We start from the raw sequence: 25,728 nt of genomic DNA on the forward strand, positions 1-25,728 counted from the left end.
TAACTACTTATTCACTATACTAACGCCGGTGGGTAGATGCGTGGCCAGGTCTAATGAGGTCACTGGAAGCACTTGGATACACCTTTATCACGACCTTTCGCTAAACTTATTCACATGCTCTACGAACATGTCGGTACTTCATAGCACGCATCTCTGCGTACAATACCGGTAGTGAAAGGTCGTATACAATTAATAAGCTGACTGGGGGCATACCTTATTGGCGGCGACACGGTCTTCCTCCGTACCTTGCCTTGCCTTTGCTGTAGACCTGGAGGAAGACCTCCCGAATGCTTGAACCAACAAATAGCAGCCAATGACTCACAAAACGACCCGCTAAATTCAGGAATTCACGGGCCGGTACACACTTCCTATATCTTGCTTGACATGAAAGTGTTATGGATGCTACCAATGTGGACATTCATCACACCACCCACCATTATGTAGACTGTCATGGCTGGTTCCATGCCGTCTTAGTGCGCAATCAAGTATAAAGCTAGACGGAAAGACACCTTGATGTGTGTACTTGTAGTAAGTCTCGAAGCCATCAATAGCTTAGCATTAAATTCGATACTCTCTTAATTATTTCTCTTTTTGGCAATGAAGTCTATAGTCGCCCAAGTTGGCCTCCTGGGGTTGTTCATTGCAGTTGCCGCCCAGAGCGCTACAATATCTACGCAAAATGCACTTTGTACCCAATACGCCTATGCCTCACAGGATGGATATGATATTCTGAATAACCTCTGGGGTATGGATACAGCGACATCTGGGTCCCAGTGCACGTATTATTACGGTGTTGCAAGTGGCGGTGGTGTCGTGTCAGATCGGGGTTGGCAGCAGAGTGAAGAGTCACAAGAAAGGCAATAGGTAGGGTATAGAGTGAATACAGACTGAACTCTGCCCCCTAACTAATAGCTAGCATGCCCTCATTTATCTAGCGCTCTCCCAGCGCAACGCCTGCGTTGCGCTTAATAGGCGCTATCGTAGATCCGTCGGCCCGGCTTCAGCGTGCGTCTCAGGGCGGGGCCCCTGAGACGCAGCTCACACGCTGCTAATACAGTTCTGGGTCAAGGCGTGCGCCTTGGCACAGTTCTCGTCTGACATGTCGGCTGGGGTACCACCTGGACGTGGGCTGGGAGCGAGAACAATGTCAAGAGCTACGCATATGCCGGTCGTCAGTTCACGCGACCACTGATCAGCAATGTCAAGTCGCTGCCCACAACAGCCATTTGGTCCTACTTTGGAACCGATATTCGTGCCAACGTGGCGTACGATTTGTTTACTCACCCAGATGCAAACCACGTCAACTACAACGGGGAGTATGAGTTGATGATTTGGCTGAACCGTTATGGCGGCGTGTGGCCTATCACGGAAAGCGGCTCAGCTCTGGAGACCATAACGCTTGCCGGCCATTCGTTTGACCTGTACTTTGGATACAACGGGGATATGAAAGTCTACAGTTTCGTGGTTTCAGACGCGGCCATTGGAAATTTCTCTGGAGATATCTTAGACTTCTTCAATTACCTTGCCGACAACTACTCCTTCCCGATCAGCCAGCAGTATTTGCTTAGTAAGCTCTAGATTATTCCAGTCTTCTTAAGAAGTATAGCTAACATATCTTTTCTTAGTTGATCAATTCGGTTCGGAAGGATTCACGGGCACCAACGCTACGTTCACTGTATCGCGATTCCAGGCTGAGGTCAATATTTGAGCCAAGCCGGTAGCCCAAGCCGAGCTATATATAGGGCAGAGAGTGTACTTTCATTATTTTTAGCTTCTGTCTCCATTTCACTTCTTGTATTCATGTATACAGTACCTAGGTATATGTACACGACAAATTACTAGGGTTGGTTCTATCAGTTTGCGCTGTTTTAAGTAACGCGAAAATTTTTGTATTGAATATACACCAAGCGGAACGCCAATCATCTGTCAGCAAATAAGGGCTCGATGCTCACGGCCACGGCGTTCTTACCGGACCCACAACCTCTAGACATCTTTGCAATGGTCGTTACCGACTTCGCACAGGAAAATATAGCCGCAGTTGCTCAACATGGAATCTTCGCTCAGCTAGAAAATTGCTAAAGCGCCGGAAAAGTCGGGCTCGAATCAGTTACGCCGCGGTTTCCGCCGGTGACCGAACTCCGTCCTTGGTATATAACGCAGCAGACTTGGGGAGAAGAACGACAGTCTTCAATTTCCACTATGCCATTCAATTGTTCATAATCGCAATGTTGCGCTGGGGGATCTTAGGGACGAGCTTTATCTCCCATACAATGGTGACGGCCATTGAGAGGAGTCGGAGTTCCTGCATCACGGCTGTTTTTGGCAGAGACGAGGCGCGCTTGAACGCATTTGCAGACAAGTACAATATTGCGAAAAGATTTAATTCTATTCAAACTCTTCTTGACGATGTCGAGGTTGATGTCATTTACGTCGGTCTGCCAAGCCATTTGCACGCCGAGGCAGTGATTGCAGCTGCGAAGCGGGGCAAGGCGATTTTGTCAGAGAAGTCCCTAGCGACAACTATGTCCGAGTCGAACGCCATGATCGAAGCCGTACGGCAAGCCGACATATTCTTCTTAGAGGGACTGATGTATCTGTGCCACCCACTGATGGTCAAACTGGCTGAGATCATTAGGTCCGGCGAATTGGGCCAGATCCGTTCCATCTCAGGACATTACGCCGCCGACATTGGAAAGAAAGCCAATCCCCTAGGCATGGGCACTATTTACAATCTGGGGTGTTATCCAGTATCGCTGGTACACTTCATCAGTGAGACGGCCTTCGGAGGAGACGTATTCAAAGTGCGCCGAGTTCATGCAACTGGTAACGTGATCAGAGATGGCACAGATCGCGTGCAAGACGCCGCACTTGCCATTTGGTTCGGGAATGGCGTCCTTGCTACCATTCAATCATCGGACAGTTTCGGTAACGACTTTGGGTTCGTCATCAATGGCGAAAAAGCGTCGTTGCGCTTCAAGAGCAATCCTTGGCTGCCTTCAGGAGGTGAAAATGTTATTGAGATCAAGCAATACGGTGGTGCTACCAAGCAGGTTGTCGTAAATGCCCAGCATGATGCATTTGACTGCCAAGTGCGAACGGTTGAGGATTGTGTCAGCGCTGGGCTCAAACAGGCGCCACGTCCCTCGCCAAACTGGACGCATTCGCTAGAGATCATGAGCTTGTTGACGGAGTGGGAAGAGCACATTATGAGGGCGTCAATTTGAGGACTTGCTGCCTTGGGCTCCGGCACGAAGCCGAAGCACTTGGGACTAGGAACATCCGCAAACGTATCGCCAACAAACTTAATATGGAAGATCGAAAGGGTGAATGCTCAGAAAATTCCCCTTTATATTCGGTCAGTCAATTCTAACAAATGGCAGAAGATTTTATGGAGGCCTAGTGGGCCTATTCGGTTCTAAAGTATATGCTCTATTCGTTTAAGATTCAAAGATGGAAAACAGGTCTACAAATTGTTCGAGCACTCGCAGGTAGTTCAAGTTATCGGCATGCAGTTCGAGGACGAATATCATGACAAATGAGCGAAAGTTTTCGATGGCAAGCCCTGGCCTACGCTTATATATACAAATGGCTTGACCAAGCTGGCGGTGCAGTCACGTGTTCAAAGTGTCTTCCAAATACTCTGTTCTGCCCCCCATCGTAGATAGTTTCGATCATGCCCATTGTTAAGACAACTTTTTATTCGAATAACGCTTATTTTGCTCACGATGAACCCATTATTAGCCCTTCCGGCAGAACTGCTTCTTGAGATATTCAAAATGCTCGTCCCTCGAGGCAAGCGGATCTACATTCAGTACGCTCGTGAAAAGGGACCATCACCTTATAGAACATTTCGAAACCTGAGCTTTGTCATCGTTCAGTGACAAGATATTTCTACACAGCAGCTCGTTTCACCTTTGTCTCCGGTGTGGACCTTCCCATTTTCGTCGGAGGCCTTCGGGAATCGACTGCTCGTACGTCAAGCACGTCTAGTTCACCATAGAAGAGCAACGTGAGCAATATGGACACGTCGGAGCGCTAGAAACTGGTCTCAGCCTACTCTAGTTCTTTACCCTGAACACTATTGTCGTTCACGTCCCCGCTTCCCCAAGGCGGCGTCAGCTCGACATCCTGATAAGTTTCGATACAATAAAGTAAACGCAATTCGTCCAGAAGAGTCCGTAAAGTCATGAGCTCTCAATAGATTGAAAAATATATAAGATATCATAGAAGCACGAAAACCGAAAATGCCCATCCGACAAAATGGGGCGAAGAGAACTGTTATAATCACGTTATAAAATCATCGTTCCTGTCACAACTGTCATCCAAGATCTTGACGCCTAATATTCGCAACTCTTCGATGCCTGGGCGTTGTGGTCGTATGGAGGGAGTTGATTTAGGTAGTCTGGAGGTGTCTGTTTCGCTAGTGATGCTTGACGCACGGTCTCGATAGCATCCAATGAAGCGTGGGTCTCTTTTCCTTGGTCCTCATCCTTGTCACACTTCACCTGCTGTTTCGTTTTGCATCCATCACCTTGCTCTTAGAGAGGCATTTCCAGTGAGAATTGATGGCTTTGAAATGATGTCGACAATGAAAGTGACGCGAATAGGGAAATATTGCTCACACTAGTATTTCCAAGGCTTCTGATTCGCTTCCGGTTTCTTGAACTTGTGATAGTCTCAAGACCGGTCTGGTCGTGATAAGAAAAGCAAGCTTGTAACATCTTTTTTACCCCTTTCTTATACCGGGCTTCTTTTACGTCGCTAAGGCGGGCTTAATCGTACGGTCGCGTAAAAGTCTATACGGGCTAAGTTCTAGTTCCTCATTTAACTAAATACTCGTTACTCTAGCGTATTCGACGCCACTAAATCGCCGTCTATCTTTCATGTCGCCGAGTGTAGAATGGCTTCTCCATTCAATTCTTTCCGTACGGGGTGGGCGACAAATAGATCTATATTCAGCGCTCTCGTACGAAAGGAAGAAGGGATTCTTCCTATCGTACGCGGTCTACAGATAGGGGTTTGGCCTATACGGCTGCAAGCTGCCGACAGCCACGGTGTGGCTGTGGTGGCTTGCCGCCAGTACGCCGGTAACTAGCTAGACTATATGGTCGTACGAGACCGCGGATAACCGTATTCCAACACCGAGCCTATTAAAGACGCTATAGGGCGTAATTAGTAGTTAACAGAGGTCGCTGCTTTTAAAAGCCACTTATGTTTACCCATTTCTCGTAAATGGTTACGAAGCGACGTTAATTTAACCTTATCGTCGACCTCCCGAAGGAGGTTGTTGTCAGACGCTGGTGTTGCAAGGGAGTGCTAGGGTGCTAGTATTGACGCGCTGAGCCCTACTCTCTATCATATATGGAGGATTCTAGCCCTTATATACCCTATTGCAATCCGATACCGGATAAGCTCTGACAGTTATGGTGCTTAATATAGGGGTCTTCATGGTGTATAATATCGTAGATACGGTCGCGGTCTTCTTCGGTTAATTTTCGCTTCGGACCGCGTCTCAAGGGGTTATAATCGTCGGCTCGCCGAGCTATAGCTGCTTCTCGTGTGATATAGCCTTTAATAGTCGATAATTTGATATCGGGGTGCCTTTTTGTAGATTCGATTCGCCGACCAGCCTAAAGAACGGAGCTCTGAAATTCGAGCTTTCATAACCTCTGGAAGCCCAGGACCGCGCGGCGGCATCTCGACCGTGGATATAATAGCTTTAGAAAAGAGTGTTGTTTAGGTAAGAGGCGGTGGGTGGTATTAGCGTTCAGAACCACGTAGATTGGTATCAGAATTGATTAGCGACTTGGCGATATATGACAGGGTTACATAAATTTTGACACGTACTATAGGACCGCGTCTTGGGCCGTGTCACCTATACTTAACAGTAGGGAATTAATCTATTTATAATGAAACCGACCACCCGTAAATATAAATGGGAATTAATTTATATAATTATATTATAACTAGTTATAATATTACTTACAAATTTAAATGAGTTATGCAAGGGCGTCGGGAGTGGGTTACCCAATGCCTTCAGCTGCTTGCGTTCTTCACTGAACTGACGGATATCAATTTGTGCCGTTGGGCAAAAGAGTATAGCCTCCCTAGGAAGAACGCGAGTTCCTATGTATCTCTGTTGTCGGACGATGGAGTTCAGTTCGCTAGTGAGTGTTCGGGCTTCGCCAAACTGTGCCAAAAACTGCGAACATATATATATTAGTGTTTTTCTCTTCCATTTTTGCGCTTGCTTTTCAAATTTGATCATATCGCTCCATTATACATGGAAGCCGTAATGAACATCATTCATGAGATGGCGATGACTGTTTTTGCCTCCTGTTTATTCTCATCAGCCTCTCTATCTCTTTAGAAGAGCGTGGGAAGTGTGGCCGTGTCGTGGCCATGAACAGGGGACACAACGTAAGTCGCTTGAATTCGGTACTCTTTGCTACAGGATTGATTGCTATAAGCTTGAGAATCGGGAATTGTTAAGTTGATTCTCATCAAGGTAGAGTGGCACCACTTTTGGCCGTGGCAAATCGTGACTGGGACCCGGAGGGTTTGTATAAATATATTTCATTGCCCAAATGTTTGATGGAGACACTATTACGGTGACGGGGGTCTCGGAAGAGCATGGATATTGTTATGGAACGAGCAGAACGCTTTCGCCCTGACAGATATGCAGTCTCGCACAATTGAGTTGTGCTGTGACTAGTAAAGTTGTCGTAATGCATAACCATACCCGCCAAGAGATTTGAGAGCTTACCAGCTATATTGTGTCCAAGTAAGAACGCTTTCAATAAGCAAAACAGTGTATGGCCAAATGCTCGATAGAATCTTCATGATGCTGTATTCCCTTCCACAAGTCGTCGTTCGAATGCTGCTTGTGGTTTCTGAGCAAGTCGCAGTCATTCAGATAGATTGACAACTTGATCAAGTCCTTCGGTAGTGTAGGAAGTGTCAATGTGTTGGAGTCGTAAGCAGTGAGTCGCTGTGGTGGACCAGGATCAAATCTGAAATACTTGATGATTTAAAAGTCTTTTCAGAAAGATTCGAAGCTCCTGGTAGCTCGAGGTCAAAGATGGATAATCTTTGAATATTTGCTAATTGGAATACTGGATACAAGTGATTGAGTTCAAGCTTGTACTCATCACGAGCGTGCCAATTCTGCCGATAATTCCAAGCACTTGTAAGATCTCATCGCTGAAGCCACCCGTTGGGTTATTGTTGTAGCCTCCGCTATGTTGTCCATCAGAACCAGAATTCAAGTTAGAAGTGGAGCTGAATTTGAAGCTAGAGTCCGTTTCGTCATCCTGCTCTTGAGTAGAAGCTGCATCACTTTCATGGACATAGCGCCGTGATCTTGGTTGATTTCGTCATGAACATTGGAAGGACATTGGTTGATTTGGTCCAATATATACGCTCGCTAGTGGTCAAAATTCGTATTATCATTCTCTTAGGAGTTGTTCAAGCTGAAGCAGTTGCGGCGGGAAGCCCAGTCCGTGAGGCACTTGTACAGGATGGCAACATCGATCTAGACTAGTTGCTCTTCGAGTATCTGAGAACAAATTTACAGGCAAAGACACAACAGACACAGGCAATCGCCTTTTCAACACGATGCAGCTAGATTAAATATCACAAGCAGCTCACAATTCCTTGATATCAAGGAAATACATCAATGCGGCGCTGAGTGAAATTGAATTTATGATATAAGTGAAGCCATTAGTTAGCTCATATAGTTTTCCCCAATGGCAATCCGATTTTGCGTTTCAGTCTTTCGGTGTAAACAAAGGCGCTCATGCGCATTTTTCAATTTGCAGATACCGTTCGTCAATTGCAAGGAAAGCGCCTGTGACGCACATCGCTGAAGGTAATGTCTATCTAGAGCGAGTATGTGGGCCAAGAGCCCATAGACTACTCGGATCCCGCTACTTTGGGGATGGCTGATAAAGCTATGCTACACACCTTGTAAGCGTGTTGGTCAGGGAAAAGGCCCCCCACAGTCCCCACTGCATTGAAGCACTCAAGTCATCGTGCGACTAGCCGAATCACCCAAGTATGAATCCAGAATAAGGACTTTGGCCTCAATCAGGCCCCCGAATACGATGGGCCTCGAAACCCTTTGGGAGCCAAAAATATAGATTGACATGAACCTTTCATATCATACTGTGCATGTGCATGAAATTGCAGTAATCGTATCATTGGGAAAGTTTGTACTGTCTGAACTTGCTTTTCTAGATGCAGGCCACTTGGCATCATCCATATGATATCTCCTGGATTCCCAGCAAGTCAAGACCATGAACCCTATCTACTCGACCTTGACCGCTTTCGAGTTTTACTAGCCTGTAGATTCAATCGTGAAAAGACTATTACAAGCACGGGATCATGGATTTCATCAGCGAATCCGTTAAAACATGGTTTCAGACCTCATCCAAGTGCAAAACCATCCATTCTCCATCAGTCTTTATTTCTGACGGCAACAACCACTCGATACAAGAATTCGATTTTCGTCAACTCGTTAGTTACGTAGAAGATGAAGACGACGATGTGATCAGGGACGCTCGGTATCAGGAACAAATCGAGGGATTGAGGAATGCACTAAGTTAGAGCATCACGCTATGTCTATAGATACTAAAATCATCAATTGTCAAAAAGTCACAAGATGTGGAATCATGAACAAATTGCTTTGGAGCAGGAGCCGAGTGTTTTGCCATACACATGGATACCCTTGCAAAATGGGGAATCATAATTTAAGCTCCGATTAGTAATCGGCGATTACCACGTCACCCCTTTCAGGTGTGCTGGCAATGGCCGTGCGCCAAGCTAAACCCTTATCGCACAGTGACTCTGTAAAATGCATCAGTATGTGTTAGGTTAGTGTGTTTCGCACGATCGGAGAACCTACGTGAATGACAATACACCATCAAGGAACAGCCAAGCGATGATGGCGATTGCAAGGTTCGCAGCGATTTCTCCCCACAGCATATAGATATACGAGCTGCGGAGAGGGTTCTTGTTTCTTCTCGTCTACTTCAGCGCCTCCCATATTGTCAAGAACCCAAAACCGAGGGTGAAGCCGGCTGCCAACGAGGCAACTTGGTAGTCACTCTTGGAAGCCATCATGTAGGCAGTCGCTTATATGATCAGTCGGATCCCGGCGACGCTCGAGCTCTTTAATAAGCAGCTACCACACACGGGTCAAAGCAAGCAAGACGGTGTGATTTGGGAGCAAGGCTGATATGTCCGACCATCAAAATGGGTTAAAAATGAGTGGCAGCCACATACTATACGACTTGCCTTATGGATTAGCCCTGTCGTTCGCTTACACTCGAAATCTGTGGGGACATTGTTGCCTCCACACTTTTCATGGGTCCCTGACAGCACGTATATTTCCTCATCAAAAACTGCCGTGCCGAAACGCGAGCGGCCATGTTCATGCGATTCCATAGGCAAAATGCTCCATCATGAAACCTGATCCACGTTTGTTATTTGCTGGCGCGGTATTGGTGATTAGACTTTTTGTCCAGGCCCTTCTAGTCTCACTTGAAAAATGGAGATCCAACCCACATGAGTATAGTGCAGACATTTCGTTCCGCAATGCGGAGATCGAACCATGCACAAAGACTTATCGGGACCGCATCTATGTCTCGTTCCAGATGGGATGATATCAACATGATACGCTTTCCCATGTCTCGATGAAACCAAATCCTAGTTGTTGGCGTCGATCTTTGGAAAGCTTGAGTGGCACCGGGATGTGAGAGATATTCAACAGAATCTGTTGAATAGTTCTGTAATATGGTTTGGACCGTCAAGTGCCACGAGACGGGACTGATCCAATACATGGTAAACACTATACATAGGGCCAATATAGAATTTGCCCATGTGGCACATCCAGTTTCGGTGCCATCATGCTCTGCCAGCAAATGTATAGGGTCCAGTTGCCAGAAGCAGACGACCTACAAACTTAAGTTACTCGTTGCAATATCGATGTGACCAGCGTCAAGCTCGCGTTTCGGGATTCCGTTCTACCCGAATACGCTAAGCAGTAAGGAAATTAGTGCACGATAAAACGGTGACTGTTGGAAAATCATCACTTCGGCCTAGCAGCACGAAAATATGGGCAATGAAAACTTGCTTTCTGAGCGAAAGCGTACGCGCAGCAATCTTGATGGAGGCTGGAATCCACCGCCGGTGATAATAAGACAACATGTCAGAAGGTGCATCACGATGTAAATGGGTAAACACTAGTTCATAGTCCATAAGAACAGTACCGTCAAGACTAGTTACTACCTACTACGCCGAATGGGAACATGCAAACAAGCAGGGCTCTACGTACGATTCAGTGCACCCCGATGCCATTCTTCTAGATTAAACAATTCGTCTGTCAATAGTTGTTTCTGGACTGTTGATCTTCCCCATATAGGAATAGTGATCGCTATTGGGCAGGCTTTGCGGCATCCGGCTTGTGGGGCCCGTACACAGTTTATCGAAGCTGCCAAGATGTTCTTCCCATCTCCGAATGGAGGTGAAATTCATGTACACCCCGCCAGGATTATAAATGTTAGATCGTTACAAGCCCCAACTCTTTCATCCACTGGTCCCATCCTCCCCCGGCAAGTACCTCACCATACTAAATAGTATGACATGATACTTCTGGCCGGGGAGAGCTGGAAACTTCTAGTACGCTCGTGAATATTAACATTAAGACAAAATATTAACGGTACAATTTGTCCATACAGCCAGCCAGCACAGCCAGCCAGCCAGCCATACGGCTATACATCAATACAGCTATATCGTCGACCAGCTTTATTATGGATATCCAAACCTTAGTAAACCAGTTACCATGCCATGAGAGCCCAGCTACCAAACGGCACTACCGTCTGCAAAATACAACTTGAAAAAAAGCCTGTTACCGTATGAGAGCCTCGCTCCCAAGAGCTACTTTGTAATTAGAGATGGCCATATACGTATTCAAACTATACCAGAGGATTTCTTAGAAACGCTGGTACGGTCGATGCCCCATCAACTACGTGAAGCTTTCCGTACCGCAGGTGAACGTCTTACCTATTAAGTGTACCGTAGTAGCAATAGAATACATTACCAAAAGTAGTATAGTGTTGTACCTGCGCTAACATATGTGATCCTGGCAGAGGTGTACGAGTGGCTAGCTTGGACCACTGATAAATATCATAAAAGAACCAATTGTGCTACCAGCGCTCTCTGTGGATTCTGGATTCCGAACGTACCTTTGTTCTGAAGCGTGTTGTGAATGAAGAGATCATGTTCCACTAGTGATCCTTATTCGACACTTGATATAGCAGGCCCTCAGCTCAGGGAAAGTAGATCCTTGTAGCGCGATACGTAGGTACTGTGGTACGCAGGGTTTATCAACCAAACCATTTCCGCCCCATCCACCTGAGGAGAAACCTAGCAAGTTCTATTCCTCGATGAGTCTTACCTAGTGCCGCTAAAATGGTTAGTATCATCAATCAGGAGAATCCCACACCATAGCACTATGCCAGGTATCTTAGGAGGAACCGTAAATTTAGTCCTTGCCTGTTGATTCTTAGAGGCGAAGCTAGCGATGTAGTTATGCACGCAGCCACAATCTCATTGGACAGCAATTGAGACCATGCCTGATCTTTTGCCGCTGTCTTGAGCGTTTCCTGCCCCCAGTCTATACAGTCATGCGTCTTGTCAATCACGGGAAAGTCTTCCCATTACTGGATTTGGCCAGTGGTTGTAACCGCGGAACGGCTTCAGGCGCGTGTTATCAGCCTGCCTCTTCAATGCAATTCAATTGAAAAAACTGACATGTACATACATATCGTGGTTTCAATTAGCAAAACATATGAGGAATCGAACTCCAATCTTCTGCTTTCCAACATGTTTTCCTAGTCAAAAAGAAAATCCAAAAAACAAATAGAAAGCCTCTCACTACCTCCATCGCACTTATCATAAAACTCGCAGTCGCTTGTGAGTGAGCAACGGAGCGGGCAGAATGGACTAATCAGCTGATGGCTGAGTATCAGCTTTACTAGGCAGGTACTACAGAGCGTATGGCCTGCCACATGCTTGTCGCTAAGATACCCACATCCTCGCTGGTCGCGCTGGCACTGCGGCTCCTCGTGGTGCTGTTATTCGTCAATACATCCACGATTTCCCTGGTCTTGTGGGCTGTAAGCCCTAATTGTCAGGGCGACATTGGCTGTTCGTGATGTCTGCTTGTTCCATAACATTATTGCTCTTCGCGGTGGCAATGGAGATCACCGACGATCACACGTGGTGGGAGCACGGATCATGATACACAATTTTGAAATATACCTACGTACGATAATTTGATTTAAGGCATCCCTAGATATCAGGAAGATTTATTAGTCTCTAGGCCAATCAATAACTTCTTCACATTGAAAATCCGTTTAGACGACGTCCAAGCAATCACGACAACGTACTCTTGCGTTTAAGACACTCGCAATGCTATGGAGTTACTGGATAGAAGTTTAATCAGGAGATATATGCAAAATAATACACGCAACCGCAAGCACCCTTGTTTTCACTTCATTCTAAATGCAAAGACTGTTGACAACAGCTTGATAAGAGTTAGACAATCTTCTCCTTAAGGGTCTCCAGCGTGTCTTTGAAACCGATCAACTTCTCCTTAACCTGTAATTCATCGAGACTAATGGTGTTTTCCGGATCAATTTGTTCCCAGCTCGGGAATGCCTCACTCCAGCGCAACTGTGCCGCGTACTCCGCGCCATAGACCCCATACAATTTAGTAGCGGTCTCGTCGGAAATTTCGGCATACGCCGCGCGTTTACCAGTAACTTCCTCAAAGACACTGACGACTTGTGTCATGGGGAGGTAGTCTGTAACACACACGGCAATCTTGCCGTAGGCCTTTTGCCCAGCGTTTAGTAGACCCACGACCACGACACCGAAATTGTGCTCAATATCACCCACAATAGGGAGAAGAGAAGACGGCTTGCTTGGCTGTGTAAAAAGGTAGCCGCCATAGGTGTTCGGCTAGCAATAGTTAGTGTCTAGCAACTAATTTCGAGGATGTTACAATGTCAAAAAATGAGCTTACGATTTCCAGGAACTTCACCATGGGCAGTGTAGTAAGGTTGGTTGGGTACCAACCAGGCCAAATCTGAGATGTCTTGGCGTACAGCTCTGGAGTGGCTTCTTTCATCCAGTCTACTGCTTTCTGCTTATAGTCGAAATGAGGGACCTTCAATCTGCCTCCAGATGACTTGTCGCTGGGCGGCAAGCTACTCATGACGAAATGTGCCAGCGTAGTAGTCTTCTGCGCCGCGCTGGCGATGTTCTTGAGCTGCTGTAACTCCTCCTCTCCAGCACCATCCCGGCCGAGGGTCATCACTGACTCCCAGTAGGTGGTGACTGCGAAGATAGCAGTGACGCCCTATTGGAATATTTGGTCAGTACCCATAGATGATACTTCATTGCAAAGTCGCAAAACAAGCTACAAACCTCAAACGCTTTCACTAAACTGGCTTCATCATTCACATCCGCCGCAACAACCTCGATGCCCTGTGACAGGTAAGTAACCAACCAAGCAAGCACAGTAGACGCAATTGGGAGATTGAGCATACTAAGGAAGCGAGCGCTTTTGCCTTTTCGCTGTTAATGTTCCGCGTTAGAGCACGTGGCTTCCAGGCCGAAGTGTTTAGCAACTGTTTGATAACGGAGCCACCTTGGACTCCAGTGCCTCCGAGAACGGCGATGGTAGACATACTAAATTAATTAGAAAGGTAATGAGGAAGAATTGGTTATAGAGGTGAGTGTACTAGTTCGAGATGAGACTTGAATTAAAAGTGAGATCATAGGAATATATAGCAAATGGTCTTCTCGTGGCCATTCAACACCTTTGACAAAGGCTTTGTTTTAAGATTAATCCTTACGTCAGCTTTCTAAGCTTTAGAAATCAATGCCACGGATTATATAAAAAGACCAAGCTTCTACAAAATATTTGTAAGCCAAGCCGATGTCCCGCAACCTCGGCGGACCGTCGGCTAAGTTGTATTTTGATTGGTCTTTCGTAGTATTTATCCTTTTCTTCAGCAGTAGCGCAGCAATATCTGCACTACTACACAGTCTCTCGGCTCCAGTGCATCCTCAAGCATGAATCACTTAGGTCCATCTGGATGGTTTCCGCCCAGACGCGAGCATGTATTCATTAATCACCCATAAATTAATTTCTCGTACGGAAGCGTGCTGCGAACGGAGTATGTTCGGACTGAATCATGCTTCCTGGCCGTAGCAAAATATCGGCGGGACAAGATCGCAATATAGACCGTGTAAACAACCTGGACTATCTCCCCATTGGGAGATTCCTCGGTTTCTCTTTTCTAAATAGCTTTAGCACAGCATTTAGCATCTCTCGGGCAAATGGTACCGTTCTGCAGCCTGCTGACCTTAGGGACGACCGCAACAGTCCCACTCTATTCCATAAAAAAATTTGCATATTGCTATCGTAACCAGGCCTTCTTCGGAGGATAACGTACGTTACCTTATCAAGGGCCACGCACCCAAAGTAATACTAAACGCTAATAAACCACCAACTTCAAATAGTCACTACAATTTTATTCTTGGACTATAATACAGTCAATTACAATCGAGGATACATTAGATGTATCTGAACTATAGTCACTATTTAGAGCTTTATCAGTGCACTCCTGCGTACGCTGGATATCTTTAATTGTGGCGAACTTAGAATTCGGGCTAATTTCATCCTTCTTTCATTTCCATACCTTTATAAGCTCAAGGTTTGCCTTTAAAGACTGAATTTGTAACTATGCATCTAATAGAAGGTAATCATTCTTGTCGTATCCTTTTCTTATCTTTTTACGCAATTGGCGGCGTGCGACGAGGTCGGTTTGTTGGAGCCGGTCGAAGTCCCTAAGTTGGCGCTTTAGATCCACACTCTTTTTTGGGGCTGACCACACAACCATACTTGCTGCAGGTGTCTGGGTTGGTGTCTGGACTCCGGTAGTATTAAACTGGCCCTGGGTAGTCTGTTCTGCTGATGTTTCTTGTCTCCGACTGCTGTGTGACGAGTGAGGGGATAGGAATAGTAGATTTGCGTTATTCTGGTAACAGAGACTCATAAAGTCCGGTAGTTGTGTGACTTCTGTGGCCGTCGAGGACTAATAACCGTGGTTCTTTTCCGTCGGTTCTAATATAGGGCAGAAACACCTTTTCCGGTCATTCTATTGCAATAACATCCTCAGTCCAGCCCTTTCGAGTTGCTGATAAGTGCCAATCATTAAATTGTTTAAGCTCTGAAGGTTCCGTAGGAAACCATTGTTGCTGAACTGACTGAACCTTGAAAATAAGCAGGAGGTATAACCCTGCCAGCAGCAAACCCATATTCTAAATAGTAGTCCATACCCTGGAACCAGGCTGTTTCTTGTGTATTGCACGTAACTCCGCGCTTCCGACGACTAACCCGTTGCCTCCTTGGCCTTCCATAATGCCGTGTTCATCCATATTGTACCTGTGGTTAGGTTTAATAACTTGGATATTTGGAATACGCAGCAACTAAAACCACGACTGAATTACCTCAGTTGACGCGCTATTGATATGCTGAGAATCAATTCGGCGTTGCTTCTTAGTCTTCAGAACTGGATTACTTCGAAAAAAAGGCTTCTAGACAATTCTTTCCGAGCGGTATATTGTCCCCTTTGAGGGCCATTACACGCTGCGCCGGTTCCTTGATTTGTGCATGTGTTGGTGCTAGACCAAGTGCTTCCTGTGTTAAAATACAGTCCGTCAGGTGTTGCTCTTGCACTGGAGATAGCCTCTGCTGGTCAATCTTCCCCTCACGGCTTGATTCAGAGCCTTGAAGTCTGTTAATAAGTGTGGTCCTTAGCATGCCCCAGCCTAGTGCAGCTCTGCGTATAGACTTGCCATTTACAACGTCGTGAATAGCGGCAGCAAGGTTTTCTTCCGTACATAATGGTATTAGTGGCAGAAAAGTATAATTGCCAAAGATAATGCTAATTACTGCAGATTCCGTCGAGAAACTGAGGAATCAAGCCAAGGAGCGGTGAGGAGGTTGGTAACGGATGCTGGGTGTCGGAAGTTGGGGCGGTGGGGTCGGGAATGGGGTGATTTACGTTATAACAATCCATGAGAATGACATAGTGAAGTAAATGGAACCCTTTGTCTCTTCTTCGACGCCAAGGTCATGCCACCGAGCAGCCATCCAGTCCAGCTCCATACCGGATGCTAAGAGTATATAAAATAATGAAAATAGTAACAGTTGTTAGGTATCACGAGATCTCCCGAGATCTCCCGTACGACGCTGCTTTTATAAAACGAACGAAATGGTATAACGATAACAATTACTTTTCATATCGAGTCACTCCTGCCCTGGGAAGCATCAGAGTTGCCACGGCTCCGAGGACGGGCGTTCTTGATGAGCTCTCGATAGACGTGGTGTTTATCCGCTTGGGTGGCGGAAGTTGAAATCCAACGCCTTTAGGACCGGGCACCTTCTTAGTTGGGCTGTCCGGTCTGTATACCGCAGAGCTTAAGGTGAGGGACTCCTCTCCCTCCTTCGACTTCGACGGTGTTGCCTTGATAAGGGTGATCTGGCGTGGGACCTTGGTAAGGTCTTCATTCTAGAGTCCTTGACAGGATCTCGTGTGCTTGCTGCGCTCATGGGGGTGGGAATCTCAAAAGGTGAGACGGGCTTCGTTGCTAGTGAAAATAATGCTAGTGGACTCGGGTAAATAGCTTTCGGGCAGGTTAGGCTATGCACCTTCTCGGTATTCTTCACGATTGAACTTGCTATAGGTGGCATGTCTGCTACATTGGAGAAACGAAGGCCGATTTGCACCGTAGTTTAAGATACCATTAACGAGATTCGCATGTGGCGGCTCTTGACTAAAAGGGGTAGCTTTAAAGTGTTGAAGTCATTAAATGGACTGTTATTTTTCTTAACAGGCGAGTAAGTTGTGGGCGGTAGGATTGTTAGTGATTAGGTATTGGCGACGTTCTGGTTTGGAAATAATGAATATATCGTTAAAGGCCGTCGCTTAGGGAAGATTGTTAAAGGGGGCAATCGGTAACTTAGCCGGTTCCGGTGCCCGTGGTATTAAGATAGTTAGGAATATGTTATTCGATCTAAAAGGCTTCGGGCTGTATTCGTATATTTTTATGGACGGAGCCTCTATAGACGCTTCTTCGTCCTTTTAGTATCCTTTCACCAGAGTTCCTTCGCTGTCCATCCTCTATAGGGACTTAGAGGCGCTGACTAGTTATAGCATAACACTAGAGAAGTCGTATTTAAGGTCTGCTTTCTGGATTTATGTTTTAGCTGTTGCCTTTCATATTCGGCAAGCTTATCTTTAAGTTTAATACTAAAGATAATGTTAGCTCTAAAGCAAAGGTAAAGGCCACTATTCATTAGTCTAAATACGTTTACCATTATTATAGTAATTATGGATAATATAAAGCTAGTTTTTTATCGGTATTACTTAGATTGTTAAAGGTCAAGTAAACGAAGAATGGCATTAAGAAAACCTAAAGTAAATTAATAAGTAAAAATAAATACTTTTAAAATACGAACTTGTATTAGAGAGAATAATCACCGTAAGGAGGTATACTATTTATAAAGCCTTAACTCTCGCTCTCGTCTTAATAGTGGAATACTTAGTTAATTTATAGAAAACCATAATAATATATCTTATAAGGATAACAGAAATGACTATAAATAACGCAAAGCCGCCCTTTACCCACTTTATAACGAACTAGAACAGAGACGAAGCAGAAATCCGCGGACGGGATGAAAAAGGTGACCAGACCAATAATTATAAGTAACGTTAACCATATAGCTAAGTAAATGGCCACGGTCTAGTGTCCCCTCCTAAGAAAGGGGTTCTTTTATAAACTACGGAAAGTTAGTTCCAGGCTGAAAATAAGTTAGAGGAAGGGCATAATAAAGATCGCTATCCCATGAATAAGTAACACTATTAAAGGGTTTTTACGGGATGACCGCGTACTTAGCAGTATAAACTACGAGATTAGCGCGTAGCCTTTAGCAAAGAGCCCGTCTAATCCTCGTGATTAAGATATAGCGAAAGTTAGGCCTTAAATCACGATGGCTAGTAATAATATAAATAGGTATATCTCTACTCATCTTATACAGGTGAGTAGAGACACTCTATACCCTCTATCAGTTTCTTATATCAAGCCCAAACCCTAAAACGACTCACTTTTGTCCTCTCGGACTATTCGTCTTAGCTCTCTAATAGTAGTCATACAAAATGCCATGGCTATGGCAAAAGCTACGATTATGTTGAACACGGCGAGGATAATAGAGGATGATCGCATTGATTTCGTGGCTAAGAACTCTAACTGGTTAATAACAATATAAGTCGAGTTGTTACTCGATGCTTATAAGACACCCGTAGAGCTATTAGCCATGCTTATATTCATGCCGTATACACTGTTCGCTAAGTAACCACTCCCGATGCTCGAAGATTCAGGCATCCTTGCTAATGATAAACTCTAGGCAATGGCGAGTGCCTATACTTGTCTTTTGGTCGTGATCATCTAGTCTATAGATAATTCGGCGTAGCGATCGATTCGATTACTAAAATGTGGCATAGTAGAGAATGTTAGGAAAGAGCAAGACACGACAATAAGATGGAAAAAGAAGATAGATTGGTCACGTCAGATTCCAGATCACAGACCAGACGAAACAGACCCTAAACCTGTAGTATGGCAAAGAATAATCTATAATCAGAAACGGAGGACACAGCAACCACTGGGGTACTGGGATTGGCGGTGGAAAGCAACGCACTAGGCCTGAAGGTCTTCATGGGTGTAGCTATTATGTGGTGTGGTATGCGGATTAGATACATGGAGAAGCTCGACTTCTAGATAGCTATTGGATACAGGTTTTAGGGAGACCCAAAATACAGTAGGTGTCAATACTTTTGCATCCCAGTCAAGTATCGCCAAGCCTTTTAAACCTGATAGGGGTAAACTGCCACAGCTTTACTCACGCGTTAACTATACTAACAGCACAACTAAATCCGCGGTTTTGAAGCTATTCGCAAGACAGTCGAGGAAATGGCCCGGGGCGTAGGGTTTTCGCTATCAATCAAATCGCGGATATTAAATTCTGTCCCCTAACGCGTTAAGGACATCATTCAAGCGGACGAGTAGTATATAGAGAAATAGTGAAAAAGCAGCCATAGATCTTACTATATTAAGTTTAGAGGGCCTGGCAATACTTGACAGGGATGCAAAAATATTATCACCTACTATAGCGATGACTGGTAAAATTCTGTCTGCCATGACCCATGGATAGTTGCAAGTAGCGAGTCGATGTATCTTTCAGCTAAAATCGCCTACATGTTCAAGCAAGAGGTACATGACTACACCTCATCGCTGCTGGGTGGGCGACCCTAATCCTGGTAAAAAGGTATCAAGTCTGCCGGCTAGTGGCATCAAGGTGGTGATGTGATAGCAAGCCTGAGCACAACAAGTCTTGAAGCATTGTATGGCGATGGGGTCGAAGCAGAACTGGAACACCTTCTGGTTTCGTCGTGCAGCTCAGCTTTGGCGATAGGGTCGGCGCTGACTCGCGAGTTGAGCCTCGAGGAGCCGCACTATAGCGTCTACAGCCTAGCTCCCCGCATCCGGCCGAGCATCAAACGTCCCGAAATACAGACCCCGGGTCTGTCATGGCTCAATCTGCAAGGGCATCTTGCGTCCAACCACCGAGCTTCTTGTTGGGGATCCGACGAAAATAACCTCTACTGGGCCGATCGGAGTTTTTCCATCAGGTGATAGGACCGACTCACCTCTTTCAACATTCTCATTACTGGCTGTCAATTCTCCAAGCCTGCTAACTATTCCTGTATCATCGAGGCCCTTAGCTAATTGTAGTTCTTCAGCTTTATGGCGGATGTATACTTCAACTGCAGCAGTGATAGAATCCTGATTGAGTTCTAGGCTGAGCCGCACTTTTTGACTGGCGGGGCTAAGCAGGTCCTCAATCTCGGGCCAGTTGCGACTGGACACCAACCACTTCGCGTTCCCCTTTCGGAATTGCTGTGACAACAGTCACTCAGTCTGTTAATTCAAACGGCCCTTCATCTCGGACAAATCCTTGTGCAAAAAGCCACTAGCCTCCACAAAGCGCGCCCACTGTGCACTCTTCTCCCCCAAATATTGTGTATAAGCCGTCCTTGGCGTGTGCCTCGGGAGCAGTCTGTGTCTTTTTAATTTCCTACAGAAGAAAATATCCTCTAGTGTCTTTCTCTCTCCGCAACTGCAGTGGTTATTGAACTTGATCTTGTCGTAGCCGGCCTCGTGTCGCAAATCACTTTGCGACATCGCTAGGTCAGCAAAGACCACCTCGTTTGGTCCCCATGTGTGGGAAAGGATCGCGTAAGGGGGAACGTTGTCGGAAGAGGGTTAGACGTGCGGTTGTAATTGCCCGCGTTGTCGCGTTGTAATAGTCGCATTGTGAGGCTCGAAATTCATAGACTCAGCACGTTGTCGGGGGAAGGAAAAAAAAAGAGGACTTTGGGCCGTAATGCCTTGCTTCACTAGATAGATGTACAGGCATCATCTCTGTCGTTACGAGTGCCACGGATCAGTCAGGTTACACCAGGCTGCAGATGCGGGGGTATGGTCACTAGCTCAGCCGCAAGTCATAGGTCGCACACAGAATGAAGAGAGGACTCGTTCATGCATTCTGATCTTATACCTGCTGTCATGCAACGATATGCAGCTAGGTTGTTCTTATTCTCCTGTAAGTCGCGGAAGATGAAAGGGTGCAAAGGCGCAGCGCTGTTCTTAAGCGCTAGGAGGAGGACGTTACAACTTTAGTGGGCAGGCATTCCCCGCTCACTATTACAATTGTTGCGCCCTCCATCCTGATTCCCACCCGACACCGAGAAGCGCCGTACAGTATCGGCACAGCACAATAGGCTCCTTGTTGGATGCAACAGGCAGGCTGAAGTAACCACTAGCGCATGCAGTATCAATATAGCGCGCCAACGCCAAGTTTAGCGTCTGGTCGGGTTAAAATTAACAGGCTATACCGAGCTTCTATGGAAGTGCTACGTGCTGAGCCTGGGCACTTAATAAGAGCATGATTCTAACTATATGTTCAAATCGCTGATCATCAAGTTGTCTTAATCGTTTAAAAAAATGACTGCCCAATCGAAACCTCCTAGCACCTTCACCCAATTCCCTCGACTTCCGCCTGAACTGCGCCTGAAGGTCTGGGAAGGGACCTGGCCAGGAACACGGATTATGGAGATTACCTACGCTGATTGCCCTCAATAAGCCGGTCCGAGCGATGTTAAGGAATATTCAATATTAGTCACTTTACGCCCTATGTGTTTAATATCCCGCTGGAAACAATATGCTAAGAATGGCGCTTACAGAAATTTCGAAGTAGAAGAGCCACTAGAGGCGTGTCCGGACCCAACTGCACTCTATGTCTGCCACGAGTCTCGCATTCATACCTTGGGGCAGTACATCAAAATGCAACACGGCGACTTGGTTACTAACGTCTTCTACATGAACCCCCGGCTGGGTATACTTTGGCTCAGTGAGGATGTATCGGACAACATAGAGAAGCTCAATAGCCTCAAGACTTGTTATGGCAGTCAACTTGTTTCAATCTCACAAGTACTTGTTGAAGAGGCAGAGTGGGACACGAGAGAGTATTTGCTCGATTTCTTCAGCATTTTGAATGGCCTCAATAGAGTGTACGTTGTCATAGACAAGAACCTATTATTGACGTCGCTGTTATTGTTGATTCAGCTTGACAGCAGAGTTTTGACACAGCTGACCGGCACAGAACTCAGTGCGATAATGACCGAAGTAAGCCAAACTCTTCGATATCGGCAACTTCTCTGTTCTTCTCGGGTTTCCAAGCCAGGGAGGATGTTTAACGTGGTTTGCAGGCCGCTCAAACCACTGTGATTGCCGACGATTTCGACTGGTTCAGCATTCCGAGCTCGATCGATACCGTGTTCGCAGAGGAAATTCTCGGAAGCTTGTCGCGTAATAGTCAGCTTTCGAATCGTGCAAGAAAATCCTTTATTGGCACCTAGCAGATGCTTACCTTCAAGAGAATACCTAGTAGTGTTTGGGGGGAATCGATTTTCTGCATCTGGGCACTGGTGGAGATAGCCTTAGGGAAGGAAACCATTCTTCAGAGTGGGTATAATAACCCCGCCTTCCTGATTCGTGCCTAACCTTAGAAAACTTGAAGCACGAGAGTGCAATAAGCAACTCCTTGTTGCGTGACGCAGCTGTAAGATGCCGCATCAGAGATACACCAAGCAATTTGTACTTGTCCTTTGAGATTACACTCTTCTCGCTTTCTTGTACGACTTCTTTCTGGTCTCCTACCTTGTGTCTCCTCCACCATGACAGTCTTGGTTCGTTCATCCTCAGATCTTCTTTTGATGATAACGGCACAAGTAGCAGATTCAAGAAATGTCATTATTGATAGGGCTGCATATAACATCGAAATCCTAAAATATCTACGATTTTCCCTCACAATTTTTTTTAACTTTCTCTATGGAAGTGATGATTTGTTGCTATGCACTGTATTAGTCAGGCGATAAGGTAAAATGCAAACGTCCAAGACACGGTTCATTAATCCCATGTGTTTTGTGAGGTATTATGACCCTGTAATTACGGAACTCACCCATGCTATCCGCAATGTTGGTGTGATCTAGAACTGTAGCTCTTCCTTCCATTAGACATGTCGACGCCTCTATGGTTTTAACGACTTCCAAATTTGTCTATCTTTTCATCTTTACAATGATGTTGACTGGTCGAGTCTCTAAGGCCACTGCTGGAACAGCCTTACATCCACTCCGCCCAAAAGGTAACGTTCCTAGCGTAGGACCTGTTAGCACTTCTCAATCCCTACGAAGACCTATCCTGGCAGCATGTCAACATTGCAAGCAAAAAAAAGCTCAGGGTAAGGATTAATCTCACAACGAACCAATCGATTCTGACATTTGTTGATTCTTCAAAAGTGCGATAGAATTCGCCCAAGCTGTTTCAATTGCTCGAAGCGTCGGCGCGTTCAACCGAATGAACTGCGATTATGTCTATTTCACTCCCTCCGTAGCGCAGTCACTGGAACCGTCCACCATTTCAGGACTAAAGACGTTAGCGATGGGAGGTGAACCTATCCTAAGCAAATAGGTTGCGCGATGGATAGGAGCTGAGAATATGATTGGCATATATAGACCCGCAGAGTGCGCTCAAGCTCTAGCTCATAGCCGTTCCTGCATCTAAAGTAGATGTATTATCATTTGCAAGTCTCGACGCGGAAATACACAACAATTATGTTGGGCATTCTTATGGTGCGAGAACTTGGCTTGTGGAACTAGGTCGCCCAGAAAGCCTTGCCGCTATTGGAGCTATTGCAGAGCTTGTGATAGAGGGCCCAACTGTCAGCAAAGGATACTATGGCAACCTGAACAAAACTACAACGGCCTTCATTCATGACCCACCATGGCTTTTAAACGTCCCACCTGGATATTTAGGCCGAAAGGGCAGACTTTACTTGACCGGCGATCTGTTGCGGTATAAATCTGATGGGCAGCGAATCGAGTTGACTGAGGTCGAATACCATGTTCGCTCCTGTCTGCAAGATTCAAGTCTTTTCGACGGTCTTGCTGCAGAAATCATCAACCCACAGAACAATAACAACCCACTTTTTGCCGTATTCTTCAGTCTTGCCAAATATGAAGGAGCCGTTGAGCCGGTGGAAGCTACCAAGACTAGACTTATACAAGTCATGGACGGTCTGGAAGAGACATTACGAGATCGCGTGCCGCAGTAGCAAGTATTATCGGAGTCTGTCTGCTCATTCTTACCTTGAAGGGAACTTTGAGAAATGCTGACAAAGTTCGCAGTATGGTTCCAGGGGCCTACATCCACATCGACAGGATTCCAACGACACTACCAACAAAACAGACAGACGATCCCTACGGGAGCTAGGGAGTGCGCTGAGGCTAGAAAAGCTTGCGGGAATGCAGCCAAGTGCCAGAGGTCAGCGTCAACCTTCAACCGTCATGGAGAAGCGATTACAGATGTTGTGGGCCTCGGTTCTCGATTTGAAACCAGAAAGTATTGGTTCCGAGAGCAGCTTCCTTCGTGTCGGCGGATAGTCGATTGCTGCCATGCGATTAGTATCTAAGGCAAGGGAGCAAAAGCTATCTATCACAGTGGCAGATATCTTCAAAGCGCCCCGACTTTCCGAGCAGGCACTGCTGGTCACCGAAATCGCCCTCGTAGACGATGCGCAGCCGCTGTCACCATTTTCCCAGCTCAAAACTGATGATTCAGAAGCCTTCCTTGAGGAGTTTGTGTTACTCTTGATTGAATCTAGTTGTGGCACTGTCAGGGACGTGATTCCTGCTCCGGACTTTCAGGAACATTCAATCCTGGAAGCGCTTCAAGACCCTCCTAGTCGATACCCCCACTGGATTTTTGATTTACCTGCGGATGTTGACTTTCCGACACTGGAGCAAGCCTGCAAAAAGCTAGTTACCTGCTTCGACATCCTCCAGACCATTTTCATTCGAGCCGATAACAGGTTCTGGCAAGCGTTACTCTCTGACTTGAAGCCAGAATATGGTGTGTTCGACGCCATGGACGAGGATATCACGGCCTATACAGATTCGATTTTTGAGCAAGATCTTAAACGACCTCGTCAATCAGGTCGGTCATTCATCCCCTTTATTGTAATCAAGCACCATTCAGGGGCGCACAAGCTCGTGTTTCGGATCTCGCATGCTCAGTTTGACGGTTTTAGCTGGGATATTGTCCTTCAATCTTTGTCATCCCTCTATAGGGGGGAGTATGTACCATCAGTACCGAGCTTTGGACAATATATCGCTTTCAATGAAACAAGGAAGGAAGAGAGCATTCGATACTGGACATCAAGACTCAACGGAGTTTCACAGCCAACCTGGAGTGCAAGCGACCCGACATACCATATGTATGGTACGGAGCACCGGATGACAGTTCAAGAATCGATCCCGCTGCCAAGTACCTTGGAGGATGACGGAGTGTCCACTGTGACCTTATTCCATGCCGCATGTGCTATTTCGTTATCACGCCAGTTCAAACTAAAGGAAGTAGTCTTGTGACGCCTGGTCACCGGCCGCTCGATGCTGCCCGCTAATCTGCAAAATGTCGTGGGACCTACTATGACAGAAGTGCCTGTCGTGATAAACATAGATGAGAATGATAGCCTCCCCTCGGTTGCGTCAAAACTGCAGAGGCTTTTCATAGAGGATGCCGCATACGAAGCCGTGGGAATGGTGGAGATCATTAAGAACCGCACCGAGTGGCCGGACGAAGCTAGAAACTTTGGTTGGAGGACTGCATTTCAGCAAGCCGATGATTCTGAGTTGACCTTCTTGGGATCTCCAAGTCGCATTGACTTTTACAAGAGGGACTCGCCACCAATATCACGTCCGGAGATCTATACTGCGCCAAAGGTTCGTGTATTGGAGCTTGAGTTGGAGGTCAACACGCAACTGGTTCCCAGAAATATTTTCATGGACTTCTTGGCACAGCTCAGGTTAGTTCTGAGCGAGGATTGACGAGTTATATGGCTCGGCGGCTATTCGGGATTACGAGATGTATTGTAAAATATTGTCACATATATGAGCTAGCATATATTGCAGGCGG

General features: G+C 46.1%; 5 protein-coding genes across 5 annotated transcripts; 3 read left to right on the plus strand and 2 right to left on the minus strand.

Moving 5' to 3' along the window:
* Positions 1-597: 597 nt before the first annotated feature.
* Positions 598-1,859, plus strand: BKA67DRAFT_639663 (concanavalin A-like lectin/glucanase domain-containing protein; the record flags this gene model as incomplete). Its single annotated transcript, XM_046105742.1, has 4 exons — positions 598-815; positions 1,137-1,567; positions 1,626-1,755; positions 1,814-1,859. The coding sequence occupies 3 exons, from the start codon at positions 598-600 to the stop codon at positions 1,706-1,708; spliced, it is 732 nt and encodes a 243-aa protein (XP_045951954.1). The 3' UTR covers positions 1,709-1,755; positions 1,814-1,859.
* Positions 1,860-1,988: 129 nt separating this feature from the next.
* On the plus strand, positions 1,989-3,710 carry BKA67DRAFT_585048 (uncharacterized protein). Its single transcript, XM_046104183.1, has one exon. It carries the CDS (start codon positions 2,226-2,228, stop codon positions 3,222-3,224), a length of 999 nt encoding a protein of 332 aa, XP_045951955.1. The 5' UTR covers positions 1,989-2,225; the 3' UTR covers positions 3,225-3,710.
* Positions 3,711-5,024: 1,314 nt separating this feature from the next.
* BKA67DRAFT_585049 (uncharacterized protein) lies at positions 5,025-5,600 on the minus strand (the record flags this gene model as incomplete). Its single annotated transcript, XM_046104184.1, has 3 exons — positions 5,025-5,100; positions 5,210-5,297; positions 5,420-5,600. Coding segments are annotated over 3 exons (345 nt in total), but the record flags the coding sequence as incomplete, so codon positions are not given.
* Positions 5,601-12,600: 7,000 nt separating this feature from the next.
* On the minus strand, positions 12,601-13,757 carry BKA67DRAFT_664518 (uncharacterized protein; the record flags this gene model as incomplete). Its single annotated transcript, XM_046108392.1, has 4 exons — positions 12,601-13,026; positions 13,091-13,426; positions 13,495-13,554; positions 13,617-13,757. The coding sequence occupies 4 exons, from the start codon at positions 13,755-13,757 to the stop codon at positions 12,601-12,603; spliced, it is 963 nt and encodes a 320-aa protein (XP_045951957.1).
* A 7,783-nt stretch (positions 13,758-21,540) lies between these two features.
* Positions 21,541-25,640, plus strand: BKA67DRAFT_664519 (uncharacterized protein; the record flags this gene model as incomplete). Its single annotated transcript, XM_046108393.1, has 6 exons — positions 21,541-21,882; positions 21,966-22,071; positions 23,415-23,857; positions 23,943-24,156; positions 24,220-25,035; positions 25,249-25,640. The coding sequence occupies 6 exons, from the start codon at positions 21,541-21,543 to the stop codon at positions 25,638-25,640; spliced, it is 2,313 nt and encodes a 770-aa protein (XP_045951958.1).
* Between the last annotated feature and the right edge of the window lie 88 nt (positions 25,641-25,728).

The sequence above is a fragment of the Truncatella angustata genome, assembly GCF_020726525.1.
Source record: "Truncatella angustata strain MPI-SDFR-AT-0073 chromosome Unknown BKA67scaffold_11, whole genome shotgun sequence".
Classification (NCBI taxonomy): domain Eukaryota; kingdom Fungi; phylum Ascomycota; class Sordariomycetes; order Amphisphaeriales; family Sporocadaceae; genus Truncatella; species Truncatella angustata.